General features: G+C 40.0%; 2 protein-coding genes across 6 annotated transcripts in view; both read right to left on the bottom strand.

Moving 5' to 3' along the window:
* LOC147306016 (IQ motif and SEC7 domain-containing protein 1-like) overlaps nt 1–4,556 on the bottom strand; it is a 100,610-nt gene extending 96,054 nt beyond the window's left edge. For both annotated transcript variants that reach the window (XM_086278651.1, XM_086278657.1), the window contains exon 1: nt 3,861–4,556. In XM_086278651.1, the coding sequence (XP_086134777.1) occupies nt 3,861–4,120 (260 nt within the window). In that variant the 5' untranslated portion in view covers nt 4,121–4,556. The remainder of the gene's footprint in view (nt 1–3,860) is intronic.
* Nucleotides 4,557–9,153: 4,597 nt separating this feature from the next.
* Nucleotides 9,154–18,623, bottom strand: part of nup210 (nucleoporin 210) — a 32,710-nt gene continuing 23,240 nt past the window's right edge. Inside the window, exons 32-40 of one of the 4 annotated variants that reach the window (XM_086277361.1) lie at nt 17,714–17,934; nt 16,182–16,318; nt 15,365–15,479; nt 14,897–15,043; nt 14,075–14,325; nt 13,760–13,964; nt 13,055–13,177; nt 11,444–11,524; nt 9,154–10,418 (exon numbers count right to left, since the gene is read on the bottom strand). In XM_086277361.1, the coding sequence (XP_086133487.1) occupies nt 10,315–10,418; nt 11,444–11,524; nt 13,055–13,177; nt 13,760–13,964; nt 14,075–14,325; nt 14,897–15,043; nt 15,365–15,479; nt 16,182–16,318; nt 17,714–17,934 (1,384 nt within the window). In that variant the 3' untranslated portion in view covers nt 9,154–10,314. Of the gene's footprint in view, nt 10,419–11,443; nt 11,525–13,054; nt 13,178–13,759; nt 13,965–14,074; nt 14,326–14,896; nt 15,044–15,364; nt 15,480–16,181; nt 16,319–17,713; nt 17,935–18,623 lie in introns of those variants that run through there. The other 3 variants (XM_086277362.1, XM_086277364.1, XM_086277363.1) reach the window with 3 other exon arrangements.

Here is an 18,623-nt window from a genome sequence, read left to right as displayed (position 1 = left end):
GATACCCATCCCTACATATTGGTACATTTAGCAGGAAGAGTTAGAGGTAATGGCTTTAATCTCAAGAAAGAAATGAGCAAAACAATGTCATAATGCATCACGTGACCATGCCCCCAACCCCCACCATGCTTTTTCCCCCTTCCTAATAAAAAGTTTAACACACAGCATGAGCTCAGCAGTTACTTTTCTAGTCTCACAGGAACATATATCTATATCCAACATCTTTCCACAGCATGGTGAATCACACACCACATGTAAATTGGGGAAAAGACAACATTATAAATCCCAGTCAACTAATTACATCCAGTTTTCTGAAATTTTGCATTTAAAATATGCAATTGAGCCCTTATCTGGTTAAATATGTGTTAACTACACTTGTTTAAGAACAAATAACAACAAATCTAATATATTAAAGTCAACATTTTACACAGAGGGGATTCTGGAAATCTCTGGTTCACTCCATGAATAAAACCATTGCTAGGTTTTTACAGTGTTGGCTGTAAGTGTTCAGATTAATATTTTGGACTCACAGAAAATTACTATTAAATATTTTTAAGAAACTGACTTCATGCAGCTCTAATCATATAAATTCCATTCCCCAAGTACTTAAATCAACACGATTTTTCTGTGATGGAAGTTGCATGACATTTTATGCTTAAATAGGCAAATGAAGTGCCAGTTTTTCAAGTATCCATTCATTTGAATAACTGTCTAATACATAACACCTATAGTGACATTTTCTTCCAGTTAGTCTGAAACGTACAGAGACAAACTGTCAACATTTACCAGTGCATGACAAAAACATGTTGTTGCCTGTAATGCTTCGCAATCAATTTTAAAAAAGTAAAAACAATGATGCACATGGGGCTGGGTGGAGTTTTACAAAGGTAGTGATCATAATCTTAAAAAAAAAAAAAAAGTTTATCTCTACCATTGAATTTCAGGCTTTGCCTTCCTGAGAAAGACAAAACTCAACGAAACCACTCGTTGTCTTCGTGACAAAAAAAAGGTGATCAGACAGTCATATTAAATTACTATAGAGAAATGTTTAAAAACGTTGCTTTTGGTTAAATAAAAGCAATTTTTAAAAAAAGGTATTAATTAGTGAGACTTAGATGTAGTCAGATTTTTGACATCTTCAAACAAAAACCAGGCAGACTGTTATTCTAAGTTAAAATAAGCATCTCTTGGAGTTTATATCCAGTATATAGTCATGAGTTGGTGCTCTAGTTAGTTCATGCTTAATATTCTCCTTTATTTCCAAGAAATAAAGGAGAATATCAGAGGGTCAATCTATTCCTCAAGAGGAGACTTTTCACACAGACAACTGGCCTAGTTTTGGGAATTACTTGTTTTTCTGGTAAGGTATTCGCTTTCCTTTTTACTGTACTTTTAATGCTAGTCACTTCCTCATTACGTAACCGGAATGACAACTACCACAGTAAGAGGAAAGAGGACATGCCTGACACAGCAAAGAAAGCTTTGTCTACATTCCCGGCATAATGTAAAAAAGAAAAAAAAGGACAAAAGACTGCGTTGACATGGGGGTGGGGCGGGGGCATGCTTTGCCTCATCCGAAGGATGATTTTCAGGACAAAGAGCCAAAAGGTCTGACGTGCGTGTGTTTAAACAACATTATCATCTGCTGTTTGCAGATAATTTTGATATTCGGGCATGTGATGTTTGATTTGCACTGAAGTGTTTTAAAAGCTCATTGTGATCACAGGGGGCATCAGCATGCATGTTTCTGAGATAGGAGGCAGCTCCTCCTGAAGAAAGAAACGAGTGGAAATGTTGTGTGCCTAGAATGGGGGTAATCATACAAGTCTTACAGCTGCCTTTCATCGGCCAGTATTTGTTGTGACTCAATGACAAGCGCTGGGTGGTAAAAATAGAAAAGGAAACTGCAGATACAAGTAGCAAAATGAGCGCTCTCTGCTGAGCAGCCCAGAAGGATTTTTGATGGAAAATGAGCTTCTTAGATGTGTCAAAAGATGGGAATATTAGTACAATAATTGGTGACATATACAAAAAAAAACAAAAAAAACCAAAAACCAACCCATTACAAATTAGATGTTAGTTTTGCATGGCTAGGATTAATGTGCTAAACTAAAAGCCATCTAAATACTTTGTGTTAACAAGCATGTCAACATCCTAATTTTCTATAAACAAAGTACAGGTAAGGCTGACCGCAATCTTAATATTTTGCAGGTAAATTTTTGAAAAAGTAGATACCTTTTGGTAGATCTTTGATCAATTTAAAAACAAAAAAAACAAAAACAATATGCGTGTATACATACCATAACTGTGGCTCATCTAACCTACAGACAAGGACTGCTGTCTCTTGGCATGGGTAATACCAAAGCACCAAGTGGTATCAGCACATCTCCTAGCCTTACGAAAGCTGCTCACTCCTTATGCACAGATATGGCGAAACAGGAGAACACTCCCAAAGTGGGAATTCCTCAGAGAAACAAGTTACTCAGTAGAAATATATGGGCCTATTTTTCTTGCCGACTGTTACCACTGTCCCTGACCTTGTAACACGGGGGGAAGCATGCCTAGACAGTTTAATTTCCAAGCATATGCTATTTAAATCCCATCTTCTCTTTGCTAAAATGACCTTTGCAGATCTTAGAATTAGTCTTGCTTAAGGCATCTGCATTCCTTAAATTACTCACTGCACTTAAGTGGCATTTTTAATCCTGCATCCTCCATAAACCCCACTTTACATTATTAACAGCTGCCATATTTTATCAAGTTCACTGGGTTAATCAGGGGCTCCTCTGTAACCTTTGTGCCAGTCTACCACAACTGGACTCAAATAGTGTTCAGACACTGACAGTACAGAATGAGATGGTGACAGGCTTTTTCCCAGCGAAATCAGCTAGAATACCCACGTGAGATTTATAGATGGGGCTCACTAAAGGTCAGTGTTACAATGTCCCAATCTCATGAGTCTGGCTTTATCAGCTGGCAAAGACATACAGTCCATGAGTCATCAGTATTGATTTGCTGCCAGTGATCTTCATGACACTAACATGCCCCTGGAGATGAAGGTCAAGCACAATCACATGATCCTGCAGAGCGTCAAAACTGAGTTAAACGTCTGCAAGCATTTTGGAGATACAGCCAACAGGGAGTGAAATTCAACACAGAAATGGTACAGGGAGGGTAAGACAGACTGCTAATACAAATGCCCCACAACTATCCTACCTCCTCTGCTCTGCCTGGGGCTTAACCCTTTGGGTCTGTCCTAAACTATTATTGCATAACAGATTCATCCAAAGTAGCATATGTGTGATGTTTCCCAAAGACTGCAACTACTGGTTTCTCATATCAAGGATATTTGGAGGATACGTGTTTGTCTACGCACATGAAACCCTCCTTCAAGTGATCTTTTAAATGAGTTCAAACGATATTCTGCAAGTTTAAAACTCTAATTTTTAATCCAAAAGAACCAGAAAAGGGGGTTTTCTCAAGTGCACAGAACCATGATCATGTTTGTGTACAGCATGTTATCTGCACTAGATCTGCAGACCTCTGAGTGTGTAACTGACAATTGCTGTGCAATTTTTAAGATTTATCTGCTGTTTATTTGACCAACAGACACATAACGATGATGGCTAGTATGGTCACCAACCCATCAGCAACGTTAATAAAAGGAGACCGTTGATTCCCAAAGCAGCAGCTCCGTGTAACTGTGTGCCATGAATGTGGCTCCGCGCACTTTGGCTCTCATTTAGCATTAATTACTTCACTCACATTTAGAACTTTTTTAAAGACTAAATGAGCAAACGCAGCTCTACGGCATTAATTTAACTTTGACAGAAACAACATAAGATGCCGTTGTGACTTACTTTTCCTGCGTGGCGTGCTCCTTTATGGCTCCCAGCGTGGAGAGGCTGTTGCTGCCCTGCAGCAGCCTGCAGGTTGCCAGGTGCCGCTGGTACTGCTCCTTCAGACAGGCGTTCTCCGAGCATAAGTCGGACACTTGCTGCTCCAGTTCCTCTATCCTCCCCCTCTGCCTCTCCAGCAACTCCTGCTGTGTCTCGATTATTTTATTAAGCTCCTTCAAATATTCCGCAGCCCTAGTAGGGTTCTCCGTTGGGCTTTCCATGTCGCTCCAACTGCCGTTTTTCTCCTGCGTTCCCTGTCGTAGCGCAGAAGCCGGGGAGATGGTCCTCTATAGTCCAGGCTCGGGTTTAGGCGCAACAATTCAGTGCGTTGCGCCTTTTACGCCTTGTCATTGTTTTGTTTTGTTTTTTTTTAACAAACAAAAAAACGATGAGGGTGATAATAATCCGAATCAGAAATACTCCCGGCTACACGCGTTTCCAAGTCCCACTGCCACGAAACTAGAAACTACTCACATATCAAGGCTGGGAATGTCAAGCAGGCTTCAACATATCATTCACCCGCATGTGACAGACTTCACCGTGAGGATCCCGGCTGGCTCTCTAAAGTGTGCTCATTCCCCTGTTGGCAACGCGGTATGACATTTTCTATTAGGTCCCTCTCGCTCCATGCCGTTCCCGTGACTTTTCGTAAACAGACGCTTGGCTGACGGAGTGGGCGGGGTTTTCAAGTTTTATGAATCTACCGCTCGCAGGCAGCTGTAATTACTTTTGGCCTAATGCAGGGGGGTAAATGACTGTTGAGTTTGTCAGGAGCTTAATTTTTCCCACCCTTTTCCATTTCAGCGGATCTATTTCCTGTGCACGTCCTCTTCTCTTCTCCAGGCAGGCAGACAACACACGCATCGTCTGTTCTCTCCGACAAGGATTCATATTGCAAAGAGCCGCACGCATTTTGATCAATTTTTGATTAGGCAGAACTTTGTTGCGACTGTGTTTTGCGCTGTAACACAGTCTGGTAGACACAGAGTGCTGCTGCGTCTTCCCTGCAGAGTTGTTTACTATGCTGTTTGTGTATTGCCATTTTCTCCAGCAGGCTATATTCCCCTCTAATGAAATGATCGCGTTAGCAGCAGCATACATTAGTTTTTGAAACAGAAATGACTGATGTGTTCTGTGCATTTGGGACAGGGGGCTGTATATTAAACACGAGGTGTCCCAGAGAAGGCCAAGAGCAAACTGCAGCACCCGACTCTGATGACAGAGGTCGATGCTTAAGTTTCACCTCATTTGTTCGTCACATCCTGCTTTTAAAGCACAGACTTTTAGATGTCGATGTCTAAGAACTGATTCCTGTCCTATATATACTGCTCTAATGGCAGATGCTCATATTAAGCATGATCAAAGTTTCAAATAATGAGGGCAGATATCTGGAAGCTATCCCCAGGAACCAAAAGCTTGGGCTCTAGCCTACCTCGGAGTGTTTTTTTCCTACTGTTGGCTCCTTGTGGTGTTAATAAGTGTGGATATTGTTAATATGGTGTCTCAGGGCTCAGAAGAAAGTTGGGTTAAGGCACGAGGAAAGGGTGGATCAACTTGATGCACACAGATAATAAACTGATGCCCTGCAAGAAGATGAATAAAAATGACTTTCAACTGCAAATCAACAGTATGCAAAGCTACTGTAGAAGAGTCCAAGAATAAAATGGGAGTTGGAATTGAGCACAATGGGTACTCTGCAGGATCTGGTTTTACAAACACGTGTGTATAGGAACTGAGAGGAAGATGGCAGTTTGCTCTTGTAACCATTCCCCCATTGCTGGATTTTTTTTTTTAAGAGAAAAAGAATCAAAGCAACATGCACACTCACACTTTAGTTGTCAGAAACTCTGCTGCTCCAACTCTCTCATAACTCCCGTCTCTCATTTTCTTTTGATCAATTTTTCAAAGCTCCAGTTGAGATGCTGCGTTCGTGGATACAGTTACAGTGCAAATGGAGAGTGCGTCATCCAAGAAACTGAGGGCTTTACCTTTATGCTGCACCACCTGACGGCTGCACTTGGATCATCTGAGATAACTTGTTTTAATGTGGAGACAGAGCATCAGCAAATTCATTCAAACCAGGAGCAGTGGGAAGCAGTTTAAGGACATGCAGTACAGATGGAGTACATTAGGTTTTTCCCTGTGGCTTCCTTATCCACATGGCAGGAGGCCAAGGAGAGCAGCACGAGCCTTGAAATGCCACCCAGAAGGATATACCGTATACAGCTATTAACAGCTGAATGTCGCAGGCTAATGTCACATGTCAGCGCTGCGCAATGCCTTGCTTTATTTCTTACTTCTGAAGCATTTCTCTGTGATGGCACATAATGCCTTCAGGTAAAAATGTATCTCACCAAAACTGCCATTTTACTATCCATTTACAGGTCCCCTCAAGCCAGTGTCTTTTAGACAAATTAAATTGCCTTTTAGCAAGTCACTGAAGCCCATCCAGCAATGATGAAGCTGCTCTTCAAGTGACCCTGTGTTTTAAAGGCAGAAAGTGGGGATAAAAAGAATCCCACAAAAATCCCAAACATAAAAATTTGATTCCTTTATACTTTGTCCACAATTACACTATCAAACCACACAGCTCAATTAGCCATACCTTCAACTCCAAGTTGAGTGTACTGGAACTCCTGTTTTGTGGATAAGCAAATGCCAGCAACCACATACGCACTGTCTGTCAGTATTATGCTCTTGGGCTGGCTCCTTTCTTCCTCTGGCTGACCAGTCATACGGCGTTGCCAATGTGGGTGGCAGCCAGTGAGATTTATTTTCTGAAATCGCTCATACAGTATATTTGCCCCTAAACAAACCCAACCCGAAGCCTCTAGGTTCAGCCCTACAAAACATTTACCAGCTGCGATGAAAGAAAGACCCCAATAATCTCACCAGCAGAGTGGAAAACATTTCCTTTTTCCCTCCAAGAGAATACAAAATAGTCTCTACTGAGCCGACAACCACCTCATATAGATGTGCATTTGTGTGATGGATCTGAAATGGCACACGAGAGGAAGCGTAGTAGGTGTTAGAGCGATTTACTCACTGATCTCATATTGCACGAAATATATAATTAAAATCATAAATGCATGAACCAAATGGGGAGTTTTCTGAATGGTGCTTCTGCAATAGTTCAAAACAGTAATAATACAGAGCGAGTTGATTAGCCTGAGTGATTTTATATGAATCCTGAAAATTGAACTTCAGCACTTCTCTCGTCATACTGCCGCAGTGTTGCTTAGGAAATGCATCGGCAATGTATTTACATCCATTATACAGATATGGAAAAAAAAAAAGACTATTAACTACCAATACTGTCATGAGGTCCATCAGCCTCTGACGTCCCTTTTAAAAGAGATCTTCACACACAGTCTTGAAAACATGTGGGAGCTGCCTTATCATTCTTGTCAGGTCTCATTCAGTACCACATCATTGATCCTCTCCACCTCCAGCACAGTGACACATCTGGAACAGTGGCGGTTTTGCTTCACCCGAGACACAACAGCCTGATAGGCAGTTTTTCCACAACCTGTGTCCCTTAATGGCGAAAATAAATTGAGTGTCATTTATCCACGGAAGACTGCCTTAATAAGCCATAAATATACTGTACAGCCACATGCAACTACCTGTTGATGGGAGTAATTTAAGAGACGTTCACTGCCGCTTTTGAATCTCAATGAATTTTAACTGAAGCAGACAGCAAAATAACAACTGCTACCAGTGCCTCCTGAAAGCAGTTATTGAAGTGGCAAGGCAGTCAAAGGTTGGTGGGTTTGCTTACACAACACACCGGTTAAATGTTTCCTTTTTCTAAGGCAGCTAACATCTTAAGCATACCCACGAGCCCCCGTTGTGGCCACAGCAGCTGGTGTTCCTGAGCTTTCTCATAAACAGCTCTCAGGCATGAGTTGAGGCTTTGTCTGTCTAACACCCCCTTTGAGAAATAAGGAGCGTGGGGGAAATAATGCAAAGACTATAGCTGGAGCTGAATAAGTCCCACTCAGGATTCTTCTTCTTGTGCAGCAGTTTACATTGGTGAGGGTTTATGTCTCACAATATGGTTTCCACTGAGCCCTGAGACTAGCCTAACAACAACACTGGAGCTGAAATGATTTAATTAACAGAGCATCAGAAAAATAATCTTTTCTTCTTCTTTCTGTTGCTTCCTTTAGGGGTCACCACAGAAGATCATCTGCTTCCATCTCACCCTATCCCTAGCATCCTCCTCTGTCTCTCCATCCCTTTGCATGTCATCCTTCATCCCCCTGTCCAATAATCCACAATGTCAGAAATGTGCCTTCAGTTCTTAAATGTAAGAATTGTGTGCCTTTCCTTATTATACATCATCATGATTTTACCATTTTTTTATTTACAAGGCATTTACTTACACAAGGCATTTAATCAAAACTGCTGTCAGGCTCGTTAGCTGCAGTCCTAAATAAGATGAAGTCGTAAATTACTAAAAAGTGCACATGTCGACAAAGTGAAAACCCCTAAGAGCTACTTTTTGGATTGTAGTGTATGTGTGCCACGACTGATGTTCTGCTGCTTTACAAACGATCCTGTGGTGCACGGTCTGCTCTGCTCACCTATTTGGGTTTGCATTTGCTGACATGCAGGCGGCTGCTGAGGGCATACAAATAAGCCAGGTGACCGAGTCCCACCACGGCAGCCCAGAGCAGTGTTACAGACAGATGGGAGATATTTGATCAGTGGCCACAGACCTTTACATGTCCTGAGGGAGCCCAGGAGAAAGACGCCCCACCTCACCCCCCCGTCTGTTTGTGTGAAATAAGGCGAATGCGTGTATAGAGCGTGCTGGCCTTTGGATACGTGGGAAGTCAACCGTTGCTAATGCAAAAATCGTCCTCCTTTCTTTCCTTCTACTGCTATTGATGTTTTGCAAAACTAATCGTGTTCAAGTAGTTTACAATTTACTGAGAAGTTAAAAATATGCAACTTCAACAACACTGAAAAGGATAAGAACGTCATGTCATCAAAAAGCAACAAAGAGGAAAACAAAATGTATTAATGAGCACATTAATGAAACGCCGATGCAGAAATCCACAGCGAGTTGCAAAATTGCCAAATGTGAGTGACAGAATCGATGTTTCTAGTTTTCTGCATTTTGAATTATTCAAAGAAGACAATGCTTTCTGTAAGTCTTTGCATCTGCCACAATTATACTAAACTGACAGCATGTGGAAAGAAGAGAAATTCACAAAAGGTTTTTGATGAATAATTCTGACAACAGTGAACAGAAAAAGTAAAAACTTTAATCAGCAAAGAGGAGAGTATATTCACACAAATTCATAACTGCATCATGTGCTAAATGCAGGTCAGATGTGACAGTAAGGCATGGATCTGGAAAAAAAAAAAACAAACAAACCCAGATGGCTAGCATAAATACAATTCCTGGTCGTTAATTTTTTTTTTCTTCACATACAAAAATATGGCATTTAAAACAAAAATCACACATCAAATGTTCAAGCAATTCAACAATGCTACAGTAATCTTGTTCAGGATAAATGGGCTGTAGGAATAAACAGAAGCATTACATTTTCAGAAATGAGACCTGGTCACATTTGAGTGCTTTTTGCAATCAAGCAACACTGGGATAAAAACTAAATGACAGTTCACATTTCGTTGCCGTTTCACATTAATGAATCAGACAGAAGCTGGATGCATTGTGGCTCGAAAATCAGTAATATTGAAAAATGGGAAAAATCAAACTCCCCCCAAAATGCCCTAAAACAGAAGTAGTCCAACCTTTTCACGGTCAGTAATATGCACATTTAAAGGGTTCATTATCTTTGTGGATGGATTCAGTGGACGGCACTTTTCCTCAAAATGTATACACTACAACATTACAGAGAACAACATCTGCTCGTAAAAAATAAATATTTTCAAACTAACAGTTGATTTCTGTCTTATAAGAGAATGTGGTTTATCCTGAGTTACTGCATTTTACACTTCAATTTAGTAGCCAAGCAAACAAAAAGAAAAAGAATTATGAGCATAAACTAAAAGTTTTTAAGTGCGCTCCTCACTGGGTGTCAGTCAATGAAGTGGTTTTGTATAAAAAGCTATTTTCATGGCAAACCACAAAAATACATACAGGATATGTAGAATTGTGCACACACATATAATTTATATTTACTTCCACACACATAAGCAAACACACAAGAAAACTGGAAAACAGCCCTATAATAATCTTGCATCGCCTTTTAACTGATCTTCCACGGTAGAAATTGTTTCATTTATGCATCTGTACCAACATTTCAAAACAAAGATACTGAGATTTTGCTGTCACCTCCCCACAGCATTCATCCTGAGGGACAGAGGCACATTCTCTACACTTTAATGGCCTGGGGTGTTTTCATTTTAAGGAGGAGAGACTAAGCAGCCGGCTTCATCAGGACTTGTAGTCTGGGGAATAGAGCCGGTACCTGGGGCTGCTGTTCAGGCTGGTTCCGGGTAACGTGCGGTTGAAAGAATTTGATAATGGTGAGTCTAAACCTGAAGAGAGAAATGTTAAATAAAGAGTGTAAACAAGGCATCAAGAGCCAAATGGCACAACCACTCTGTGTGACACAAACCACAAGTGGAAGAAGTCTGTTAGAAGTTATTAGTAAATAAAAGCAATCTAGAAAACACTACATAGTTTAAATGTCATTTAACCAGCAGAATTTGACACGCTAACACATACATCTTATATCAACACTCCAGCTTCCTTCAAGACAAATGAGTCTGTAGAATGATAAATAATTTATGCTTTAGGTTCACATCCAAATGATCTTTATAACATGTTGAGGTGACATCAGTACAACCAGGCTAAGGGGGAGGGAAATACTAACAGCTGATCATGTCCAACTGAAAAGTAATCAATTACTCAACTGGTTAAAAAGCTTTGACTCAAGTTGGAACATATTGTGCACTTCTGGAAGAGTTACACTGTAAAATCACTTTAGCTGTTGTTAATCTAACATGTTTAGTTGTCTTATACTAACAAATTTCCAGGGAAAACACTACCTAGGCTACTTTTATGCTTATATTTCACTTATTCTGAGTTACTACTATTGCACTATAGCACTGCTGCTGCCAATGGCACCTCATTTCAATAATTTCACAGTACAAATTAAGACGCATCTCATCAGTGACAGCAGTTCATTGGAAAATTATTTTTTCCTCATATATTGTTAGAAATACCATCATTGCCAATTTTAAATGGACCTCCGGTGTCCATGTTTTTTGGGGGGGGGGGGGGGGGGGGGGGGAGAGAGAGAGAGAGAGAGAGAGAGAGCTATCACCCAGAGCCCAAACAATAGTCCACACTAAGATGCCAACTTCAGATAATGTGGGGAGCTGTGTAAAGCTGCATAAGGGGGCTACTTTGAAGGGGACAGTAGCCAAATTAAAATCCGATATCTTTCTGCTTTTTAGGCACAGTCAGCTTTTTGATCAAGCTGTATATTCTCATGAATGTATGTTCTCATCTATTTACAAATCGCTGTTTGGGTAAAGTCACAGTGACATTGCCCTACCTGAGACTGGTGACGACGGTGTCCTCTGGATGAAAGCAGGATGATAAGTTCGTTCCCTTGGCGTGAACACCGAGTGGAGGACTGCCCGGGGGGGATACATTTAAAAACATGAGTGTTTGTTGACCTTCCTATATAAAAACTCTTAGCCACAAAACATAGTATTACAACTTTAGGTGCTTTAAATTATGACCACCACTGATAACTGACTGTCAAGTTAAAGAAGTACTTCACTGTGAAAGAACTTGTACCACTGCAATACACTGATGCATCAGCTTGTGTTTGAAGGAGTTAAAATTTTAAAATACAAAACATGTTAATAGCTTTAATGGATGTTCCAGTAACAGTGGAAAAACCTTGCTTGTACACAGTCTGGATAATGAGTACTGTAACTTTCCTTCAGGCTCTGTGCTTTTAGCATAATTAATTTTGACAAAGAAGTACCGCATTAAAAAGATGCAAAGTCTCAACTTTAATTTTGTTTAAGACGTCAGTATTGAAAGGGTTTCATGTGAGATGCACCCCTCAGGGCACAAACAGTTATTCAAAAGTATTTGGACATTTTCCTAGTTAATGTTCTTTGGGCTGTGGTTCTGTCTCATTCACAGAAGACTCCCTTGTGGCTCGAAGTTGATTGATATTTGAGAATTGATGCGACTTCCACAGGAAGGACAAATCATTTTAGAGACTGGACTACACCTACGTAATCATGACCCGTTTCCCTGTCAGTGGTCATAGTACAACTTCATGACCATACCCTCAAACTGATGGCGAGCTTCACAAATAGAAAAGCCTAGTTGGTAAAATGATCCTGCCTCAAAATGATAGACTGTAGTGTAGAAGAAAAGGGGAAAAGAAAAAAAAAGGGGGATAAACTCAAAGCATGACACCTCATCTGTCAGAGAAGGTGGTGCATCCGTTATGGTTGCCTTATTGATTTCAAGGCTGACAGAGGCAACAGGACTGTAGAGGTGCACAGGAGCATTCTGTGTGCAGTGATTGAGTCAAATCAAAACTAATTGGTTGCTTCGGCTGTACTTTTGGGATCGCTGAATGATGAAACATCCTAAGAGCTTTCTAGGCTGAGCACTTGGAATAGCTTTGATTCATCAGTAAATATTAAAACATTCCAATGTGCCTCAACCTAAATGAAGAGCTGACTCCAAGCAGGGTTACCCCCACAACAAGCTGGAGCTGAGGGTGGATCTAAAGAAACGCATTAAAGTGTAAGTTGAGACAGTCGAGGAGTGCAAAAGTTTTCCACAAAATACTCAATGACATTTTAATTGGCACTTGTACCTGTGATGTCTTTTACATGGGTTACAATTCAAACAGCAATTTTTAAACCTACTAAAATGCATATTTTGTAGTATTTTTGTGCATGAGAATGTGCACAGAAATCGATTCCCACTCCCTAAAAAAGTAACTGTCCAAATACTTATGGTTTGGTCTGTGAACAGCTGTCGAAAAGTACGATTTTGGTACACTCCAGGTACATAAAAATATTACTTTGATGACAGAAAACAAACTAGAGTGCAGTTCTTTAAAATGTGATCTAACAGGTCCTCCAATTATGTAAGGCTTAGTAATTCCAACAAGAATAAGGCAACCCACCGATTATGAGGATAGCTGTACCAGCCAGCAGAGCGAACAGGGTGCAGAACATCATCTGGTAGGAGTTTATGAAGCTGTGGAAGGAGTGGCCCCCCTCCATATAACCAACTGGAGAAGCAGCTGCTGAGAGAGAGAGAGAGGCGTTTGAGATAACAAGCCCATTTGAAATGCTGAAATCACACAACACACTCAACATATTAGCTACGGCAGAAAGGATAATGATGTTGTTACAACACTGGTGATGTCTGATACCTGAATGGAAAGATGGTTACTAAAAATATGCCATGTCAGTGTCCTCATTTCCCACAGATGGCAGGGCTGGTTACGTGGCTGGCATTGATTACTTAGCAGTAACCCATTTAAACAGCTAATTACCTCAATACAGAAGGTTTTTTTTACATTATGGCCACATTTCTATTTTCTGTTCAATTGAAGGGTAAAAAAACAACAACAAACTGTTAAGCACTGTACATTGAGATGTGCATTTTCTGTCATTGAACAAAATGATGATATGTATTGAAAATATAAGATTAAACAATGTGAATCATTTACGATGAACTATGAGTAGCTTCACATTTATAATAATACATTGTGAAACAACCCAGCTACATTTCCTGCAACATTACACATAAAATACACTTAAAGTAAAACGACAAGTTTGGCTTTAGGTTCTGTGGATTCTCATTTGCACTGTTAATATCTGACCTTGAATTGCAGCATTGGGATCAGCTACGTGAATCAAAGTGACTGGGATGACGAGATTCTGGTCGGAGGAAGTGCTGCTTATAGAAATGGAAGCAGAAACTGCTAAATGGGGGTCCACAGCACTGACGGTGTACTTTGAGAAACTGGGGAAGTTATGGTGTACCTCCTTCTCTTGGACAACAATGTTGGGAGAAGTAGACGCCACCTAAAGATACCACAAAGTGATGCATGCTTCTAAACATCATATCTTAAGTTCACTAAAACACGGAGAATTAAATTAGAATAGCATTATTTAGCTTTAAAAACATATTGTACCTCCACATTGGACAGGGCTGCAGTAGGGCCATAGACTGTGAGTTCAGCTGATGGGTGTAAGTTTGAGAGCAGCAGCTCAGTCTGGTCTGAGTACAGGCCTGGCTCAATTGGCAGTCTGGCACTGACTTGTACCCCAGAGAAAGTACTGCCCTCCAGGCCTGCCTTCACCAGCAGGTTGGTCATGGATACGCTGAGCACGCGGGTCTGCTGGTCAGTGATGGGCTGCAAGGTCATGGAGCATGTGTAGAAGCCTGAGGCATTGGACACAAGTAAAGGTGATGGTTAGAGATAAATTACTAATGTGTACATTTGGTACAAGACCTGATCATGAATACCACCATGCATGTGAGCCCTGATATAACTTTGGTTACAAAAAAGATGCCAGGTACATACAAGAAATATGTATTTTTCCCCTTTAAACTCTGAATATCTGAGAAAGTATCACTTCACAATCACATAGTTCTATTAGAAACCCTTTAAAATTCAGCTGAATGGTTACAACCTCATGAACACACTGTGGATCCCATTGTACATAAGCCAGCAACTAGGGAGAAGTCCCAAAATCCCAAACACAATTAGACCAGTGATTTCAGGCAACAGGGCGTCTGCTCGGTTCAATACATCACCCGGACAACTTTTATAGCCCCTGCTAAATTCGTTGTATGGGCAATGCAGGTATTGATTATGCCCTTGTAAACAGTACTTTCCTACCCCCTTTGCACACCATACACATAAAAAATAAAAAATAATAACCTATGTAGTGGGGAGGGAGGTTATGTTTTAAAAGTATCTTTTAATTTAAGGGGGGGGGGCCTCTCTTACCAATGCTGGGGTCAAAGGTGACGTGCGTTTTAAAGACGTCATTAGCAGAGAAATCGACAATGTCGCTGGTAAAGCTGAGATGGCAGTTTACAGATGTTTCTGGCTGCAGCTGTGAAATAGCTTCAATCTGGTTAGAGGAACAGGTTCCTGTAGTTTAGGACACAATAGAACAAGAAATTTGTTATTAAAAAAAATAAAAATAAGACTTCATGAATCTTTACATTTATATAAGGGGGGAAAAAAATCCAAAAACAACAATAACAGAAAGTTTTGATATTTGGGATGTCTGCTAAAATGGTTTCTCATATAGAGATGATTTACACAGCTTCCATATCTGCACTATAACGTGATTATTGGGTGAAAGAGCTAGCATGGCTGTGTGAAAGTAATAAATTCCTATAACATTTCTTCTAAAACACACAAATAAACATTTAAACAAAAACAAAAAACTAAATATGAGTTCAATACCAATGAGGTTGGTTCCTCTTTCTTTGGTTGTCAGGAGAACCTTTGTCTCCTTGCCATTCCTGACTGGTGTAGCCTGTGCCATAGCTGCTGTCCGTGTAGGAGTTTCCACTACTACCTACAGAGGCATAGAGAAAGACACAACAGCTAAAGGAAAATCCAAGGAAGATATAAGTGTGTACATGGAATAATCACACTGAAATTTGCATTCACTAGTAACCGTTTACATCAATCAAATCAAACCGTCGGGGAAGCAAACTAATTAAAACACAGCTGAGTGCTGAATATAACATTCCACCCACTTGTTTCAAAGACTTTCTCACACTGATAAAAAAAACAAAAAAAAACAACATCTTAATTCAGTTCCTTTTAAAATGCATGTGAGCTCTTTTCTGTTTAAGATAGATAGCCAACATAAAAACATTTTAACTGCTCTAAAAGCAAATATTCATTAAAAATTGTGGTCACATTCAGGGGGAAGGAGCATGATTTAAAGAACAGCAACATCCAGAGAGCCAATTAATCCTTTCCACGCACCGTGTACAAGAATCCTAACAACAGCATTTCATGCGCACACATTATGCATAAATTAAGTGTTGTGGAAGTGATGATGGATATGCAATCCACTTGTTTTTAATTTTTGTTATGATACATGTCTAGAGGATTCCTGCAATATTCTGCACTAGTAGAGGAACAAATGTATAAAGAGCAGAGAAAGATCAAAATGGTACTGCATGCATAATTAGAATTCTGTTTATTAGTGCACATTCATTAAAGCCATGGCTAAACCACATACCAAGCTGCACTATAAGTAACATACCTCTCTGTATGTTTTCAAAATACCAGGTATCTCATAGTACACAGTAGCTGTCCCAGAGTCTCTAGCTACAGCAGCTCCAGTTTTAGGGTCCACCTGAAGAACACCATCTGCAGTGGAGCTCCAAGTGCCATGAGCACCTACAGAGAAGGCAAAGATAATATTGTGCTTTTAAAATATGTACAGTACACTTAAATTCACGTAAATTGGTACTCCTTTAGTTATTTTTGTGACATAAAAAGTAGGGCTGGGTATCGTCACTGATTTCTAGAATCGATTCGATTCTGATTCACAAGGTCCCAAATCGATTCGATCCACAATTCGATTCAATTCGATTTGAATATGGGAAATTTTGACAGTCAGAAATATTATAATTCAGATCAGTAAATTGACATATTTTTGTATCTATAAAAAGGAAGTTGACACACGCAAGATTTTATCAAATCATCACACAGATGCCTTCGTGTCAAAGTAGCTGAGGATAAAACACAGAAAAACATGAAGATTTTCCTGGCCTGGGATTTTATAAAAATACTCTGCAGTACATCAAAAACGAAAGAAAACCATTAATGAACATATGAACGTTACCTCTGACGTTACAGCGGTTTTATTAGAGACACGGCTGAGCGTTTTGCATTTTGTATAATTTTAAAAAGTTTAAATTTGTTCAGTATTGAACGGCAGAAATTAGGTTTGATTTTCAGAAGTATGTAAACGAAAAAAAAACAGCGGCCGACAGCGCTGTAAACAACGGTAGACTTGTGCGTAACAAACAAGCGAATAACGAAGAAAACAGTACAGAGAGAAAGAGAGAGAGAGAGCTGTGCATGAAGTGTGATTTTATCGTGGTGGAAGCAAAACAGTAAAAGTCAGAGGGAATTCATGACGATGTTTATGTGAAGCGTAGTTTGGATCTTCTTTTGCTGCTGGTTCAGTCAGTTTTATTTTTATTGTTTGGAGAGAGATAAAACTAACAGCTTTAGAATCGGTGCAAAAAGGGCGTAAACACAAAGCGCGGATCCGCCGACACATCAGAGTCAGCGAGCTGTCGGCTTTCAGCCCCGACCGTGTCCGTGCCGTCGGGTGAGAAAGTCACATCTCACTGATTCTGATCCGCGGGTCGCGCTGTGTGTTTAAGTCTTTGTGCAGAATCAGTGTTCCTGCTCGCATTTACTGTCTTAGATGTTTGGTGGTTGTTGAAATTTTGTGAGATTTCACCTGAGAGTCTGTCATTTCGGGCAAAATAAATTTATATTAAAAAAATCGATTCAGGATTTTAATGAATCGATTTCACGTTATCCAAGTCAGAATCGATTTTAATCGATAAATCGATTATAAAAACCCACCCCTAATAAAAAGTACTTTGTCCTTATGGAAAGTCAATGAAAAGCAATCAGAAAACATAAGAAATACTTATCTAGACTGTAAAATTGTGCCAAATTTAACAGACATTTTATTAACTTTCACAATGTTTTGTTGTGCTTTTTATTATTTTATGACAGCATTTGTGACATTTTAACGTGTAAATCTCTTACCACTGGGATTGGTTAACTGGATGTGGAAGCAGACCACATCTCCCACCATCAGTTTTTTGGCATCATCCATATGAATAGCATGTCCCACTGGAATTGGAACATAGTCTGCCACACCCATGTTTTCGCTGTCCCAAACTGCAAGGAGTGTGAGTCCTACATTAACTGTTCTCACTGTGAGGGTGTGATTACCAGGCCCAACCCCAACCTGCACAAGATCATCTCTAAAGAAAAGAACATAGGAACAGATTTAATTATGATTATCATTTGTACACGTTTCTGTGAAAGTCCTAATTTTTCAGGGTGTTTCAAATCAAGCGAGTTAGAAAAAAGGTTGGCCAAAACAGCTCCAGCCTTAGACATCAGTAAAAGAAGCTCTTAGGGGAATTTTATCACAGGCCAACAATCAAAAATGTGATACTTTCCCACTAAAATCATCTGTCAGCACCTGGAGAAAACCATAATAGAATCAATTTATTGTATTGCCAGGCGTGGGAGTCCCTCATTGGAAAAAGTGCAACACTGCTCTGTTCAACACACACATTTACCTCGCTCAGTCAGGTGGAAACAAGTCGTTCTGAAACTGGGGTTAAAGGAATACCTCTCTAAATTAATCAAATTACTCCTCATACAGGCTATCACTAGATGATGTTGTGACCTCAACTGCTCTGGTTGGATTGTACAGAAAATGAATGTACAACAGTATGAGTCAAGAGGAGTAGTAGAGTAGTATCGTGCATCTCAGCAGTGGTGAAGAATAAAACAAAAATAATGTTAGTATTAAAGATATACGGCGATGAGCCAAACATTATGACCAACATTGGCTAATAAGCTGTTGTTCCTTCACCTGCAGTCAAAGTAACTCTATGCTGCTGAGGCGTGGACTCTAAGTGACCTTTAAAAGTGTCCTTTC

The sequence above is a fragment of the Aulonocara sp. 'chitande type north' Nkhata Bay genome, linkage group LG20 (assembly GCF_057382095.1).
Source record: "Aulonocara sp. 'chitande type north' Nkhata Bay isolate Kocher_YH1m ecotype deep benthic linkage group LG20, A_spYH_male_GT1.1, whole genome shotgun sequence".
Classification (NCBI taxonomy): Eukaryota; Metazoa; Chordata; class Actinopteri; order Cichliformes; family Cichlidae; genus Aulonocara; species Aulonocara sp. 'chitande type north' Nkhata Bay.
The sequence above is the reverse complement of the archived record's forward strand: the minus strand, read 5'-3'. Positions and strand labels throughout refer to the sequence as shown.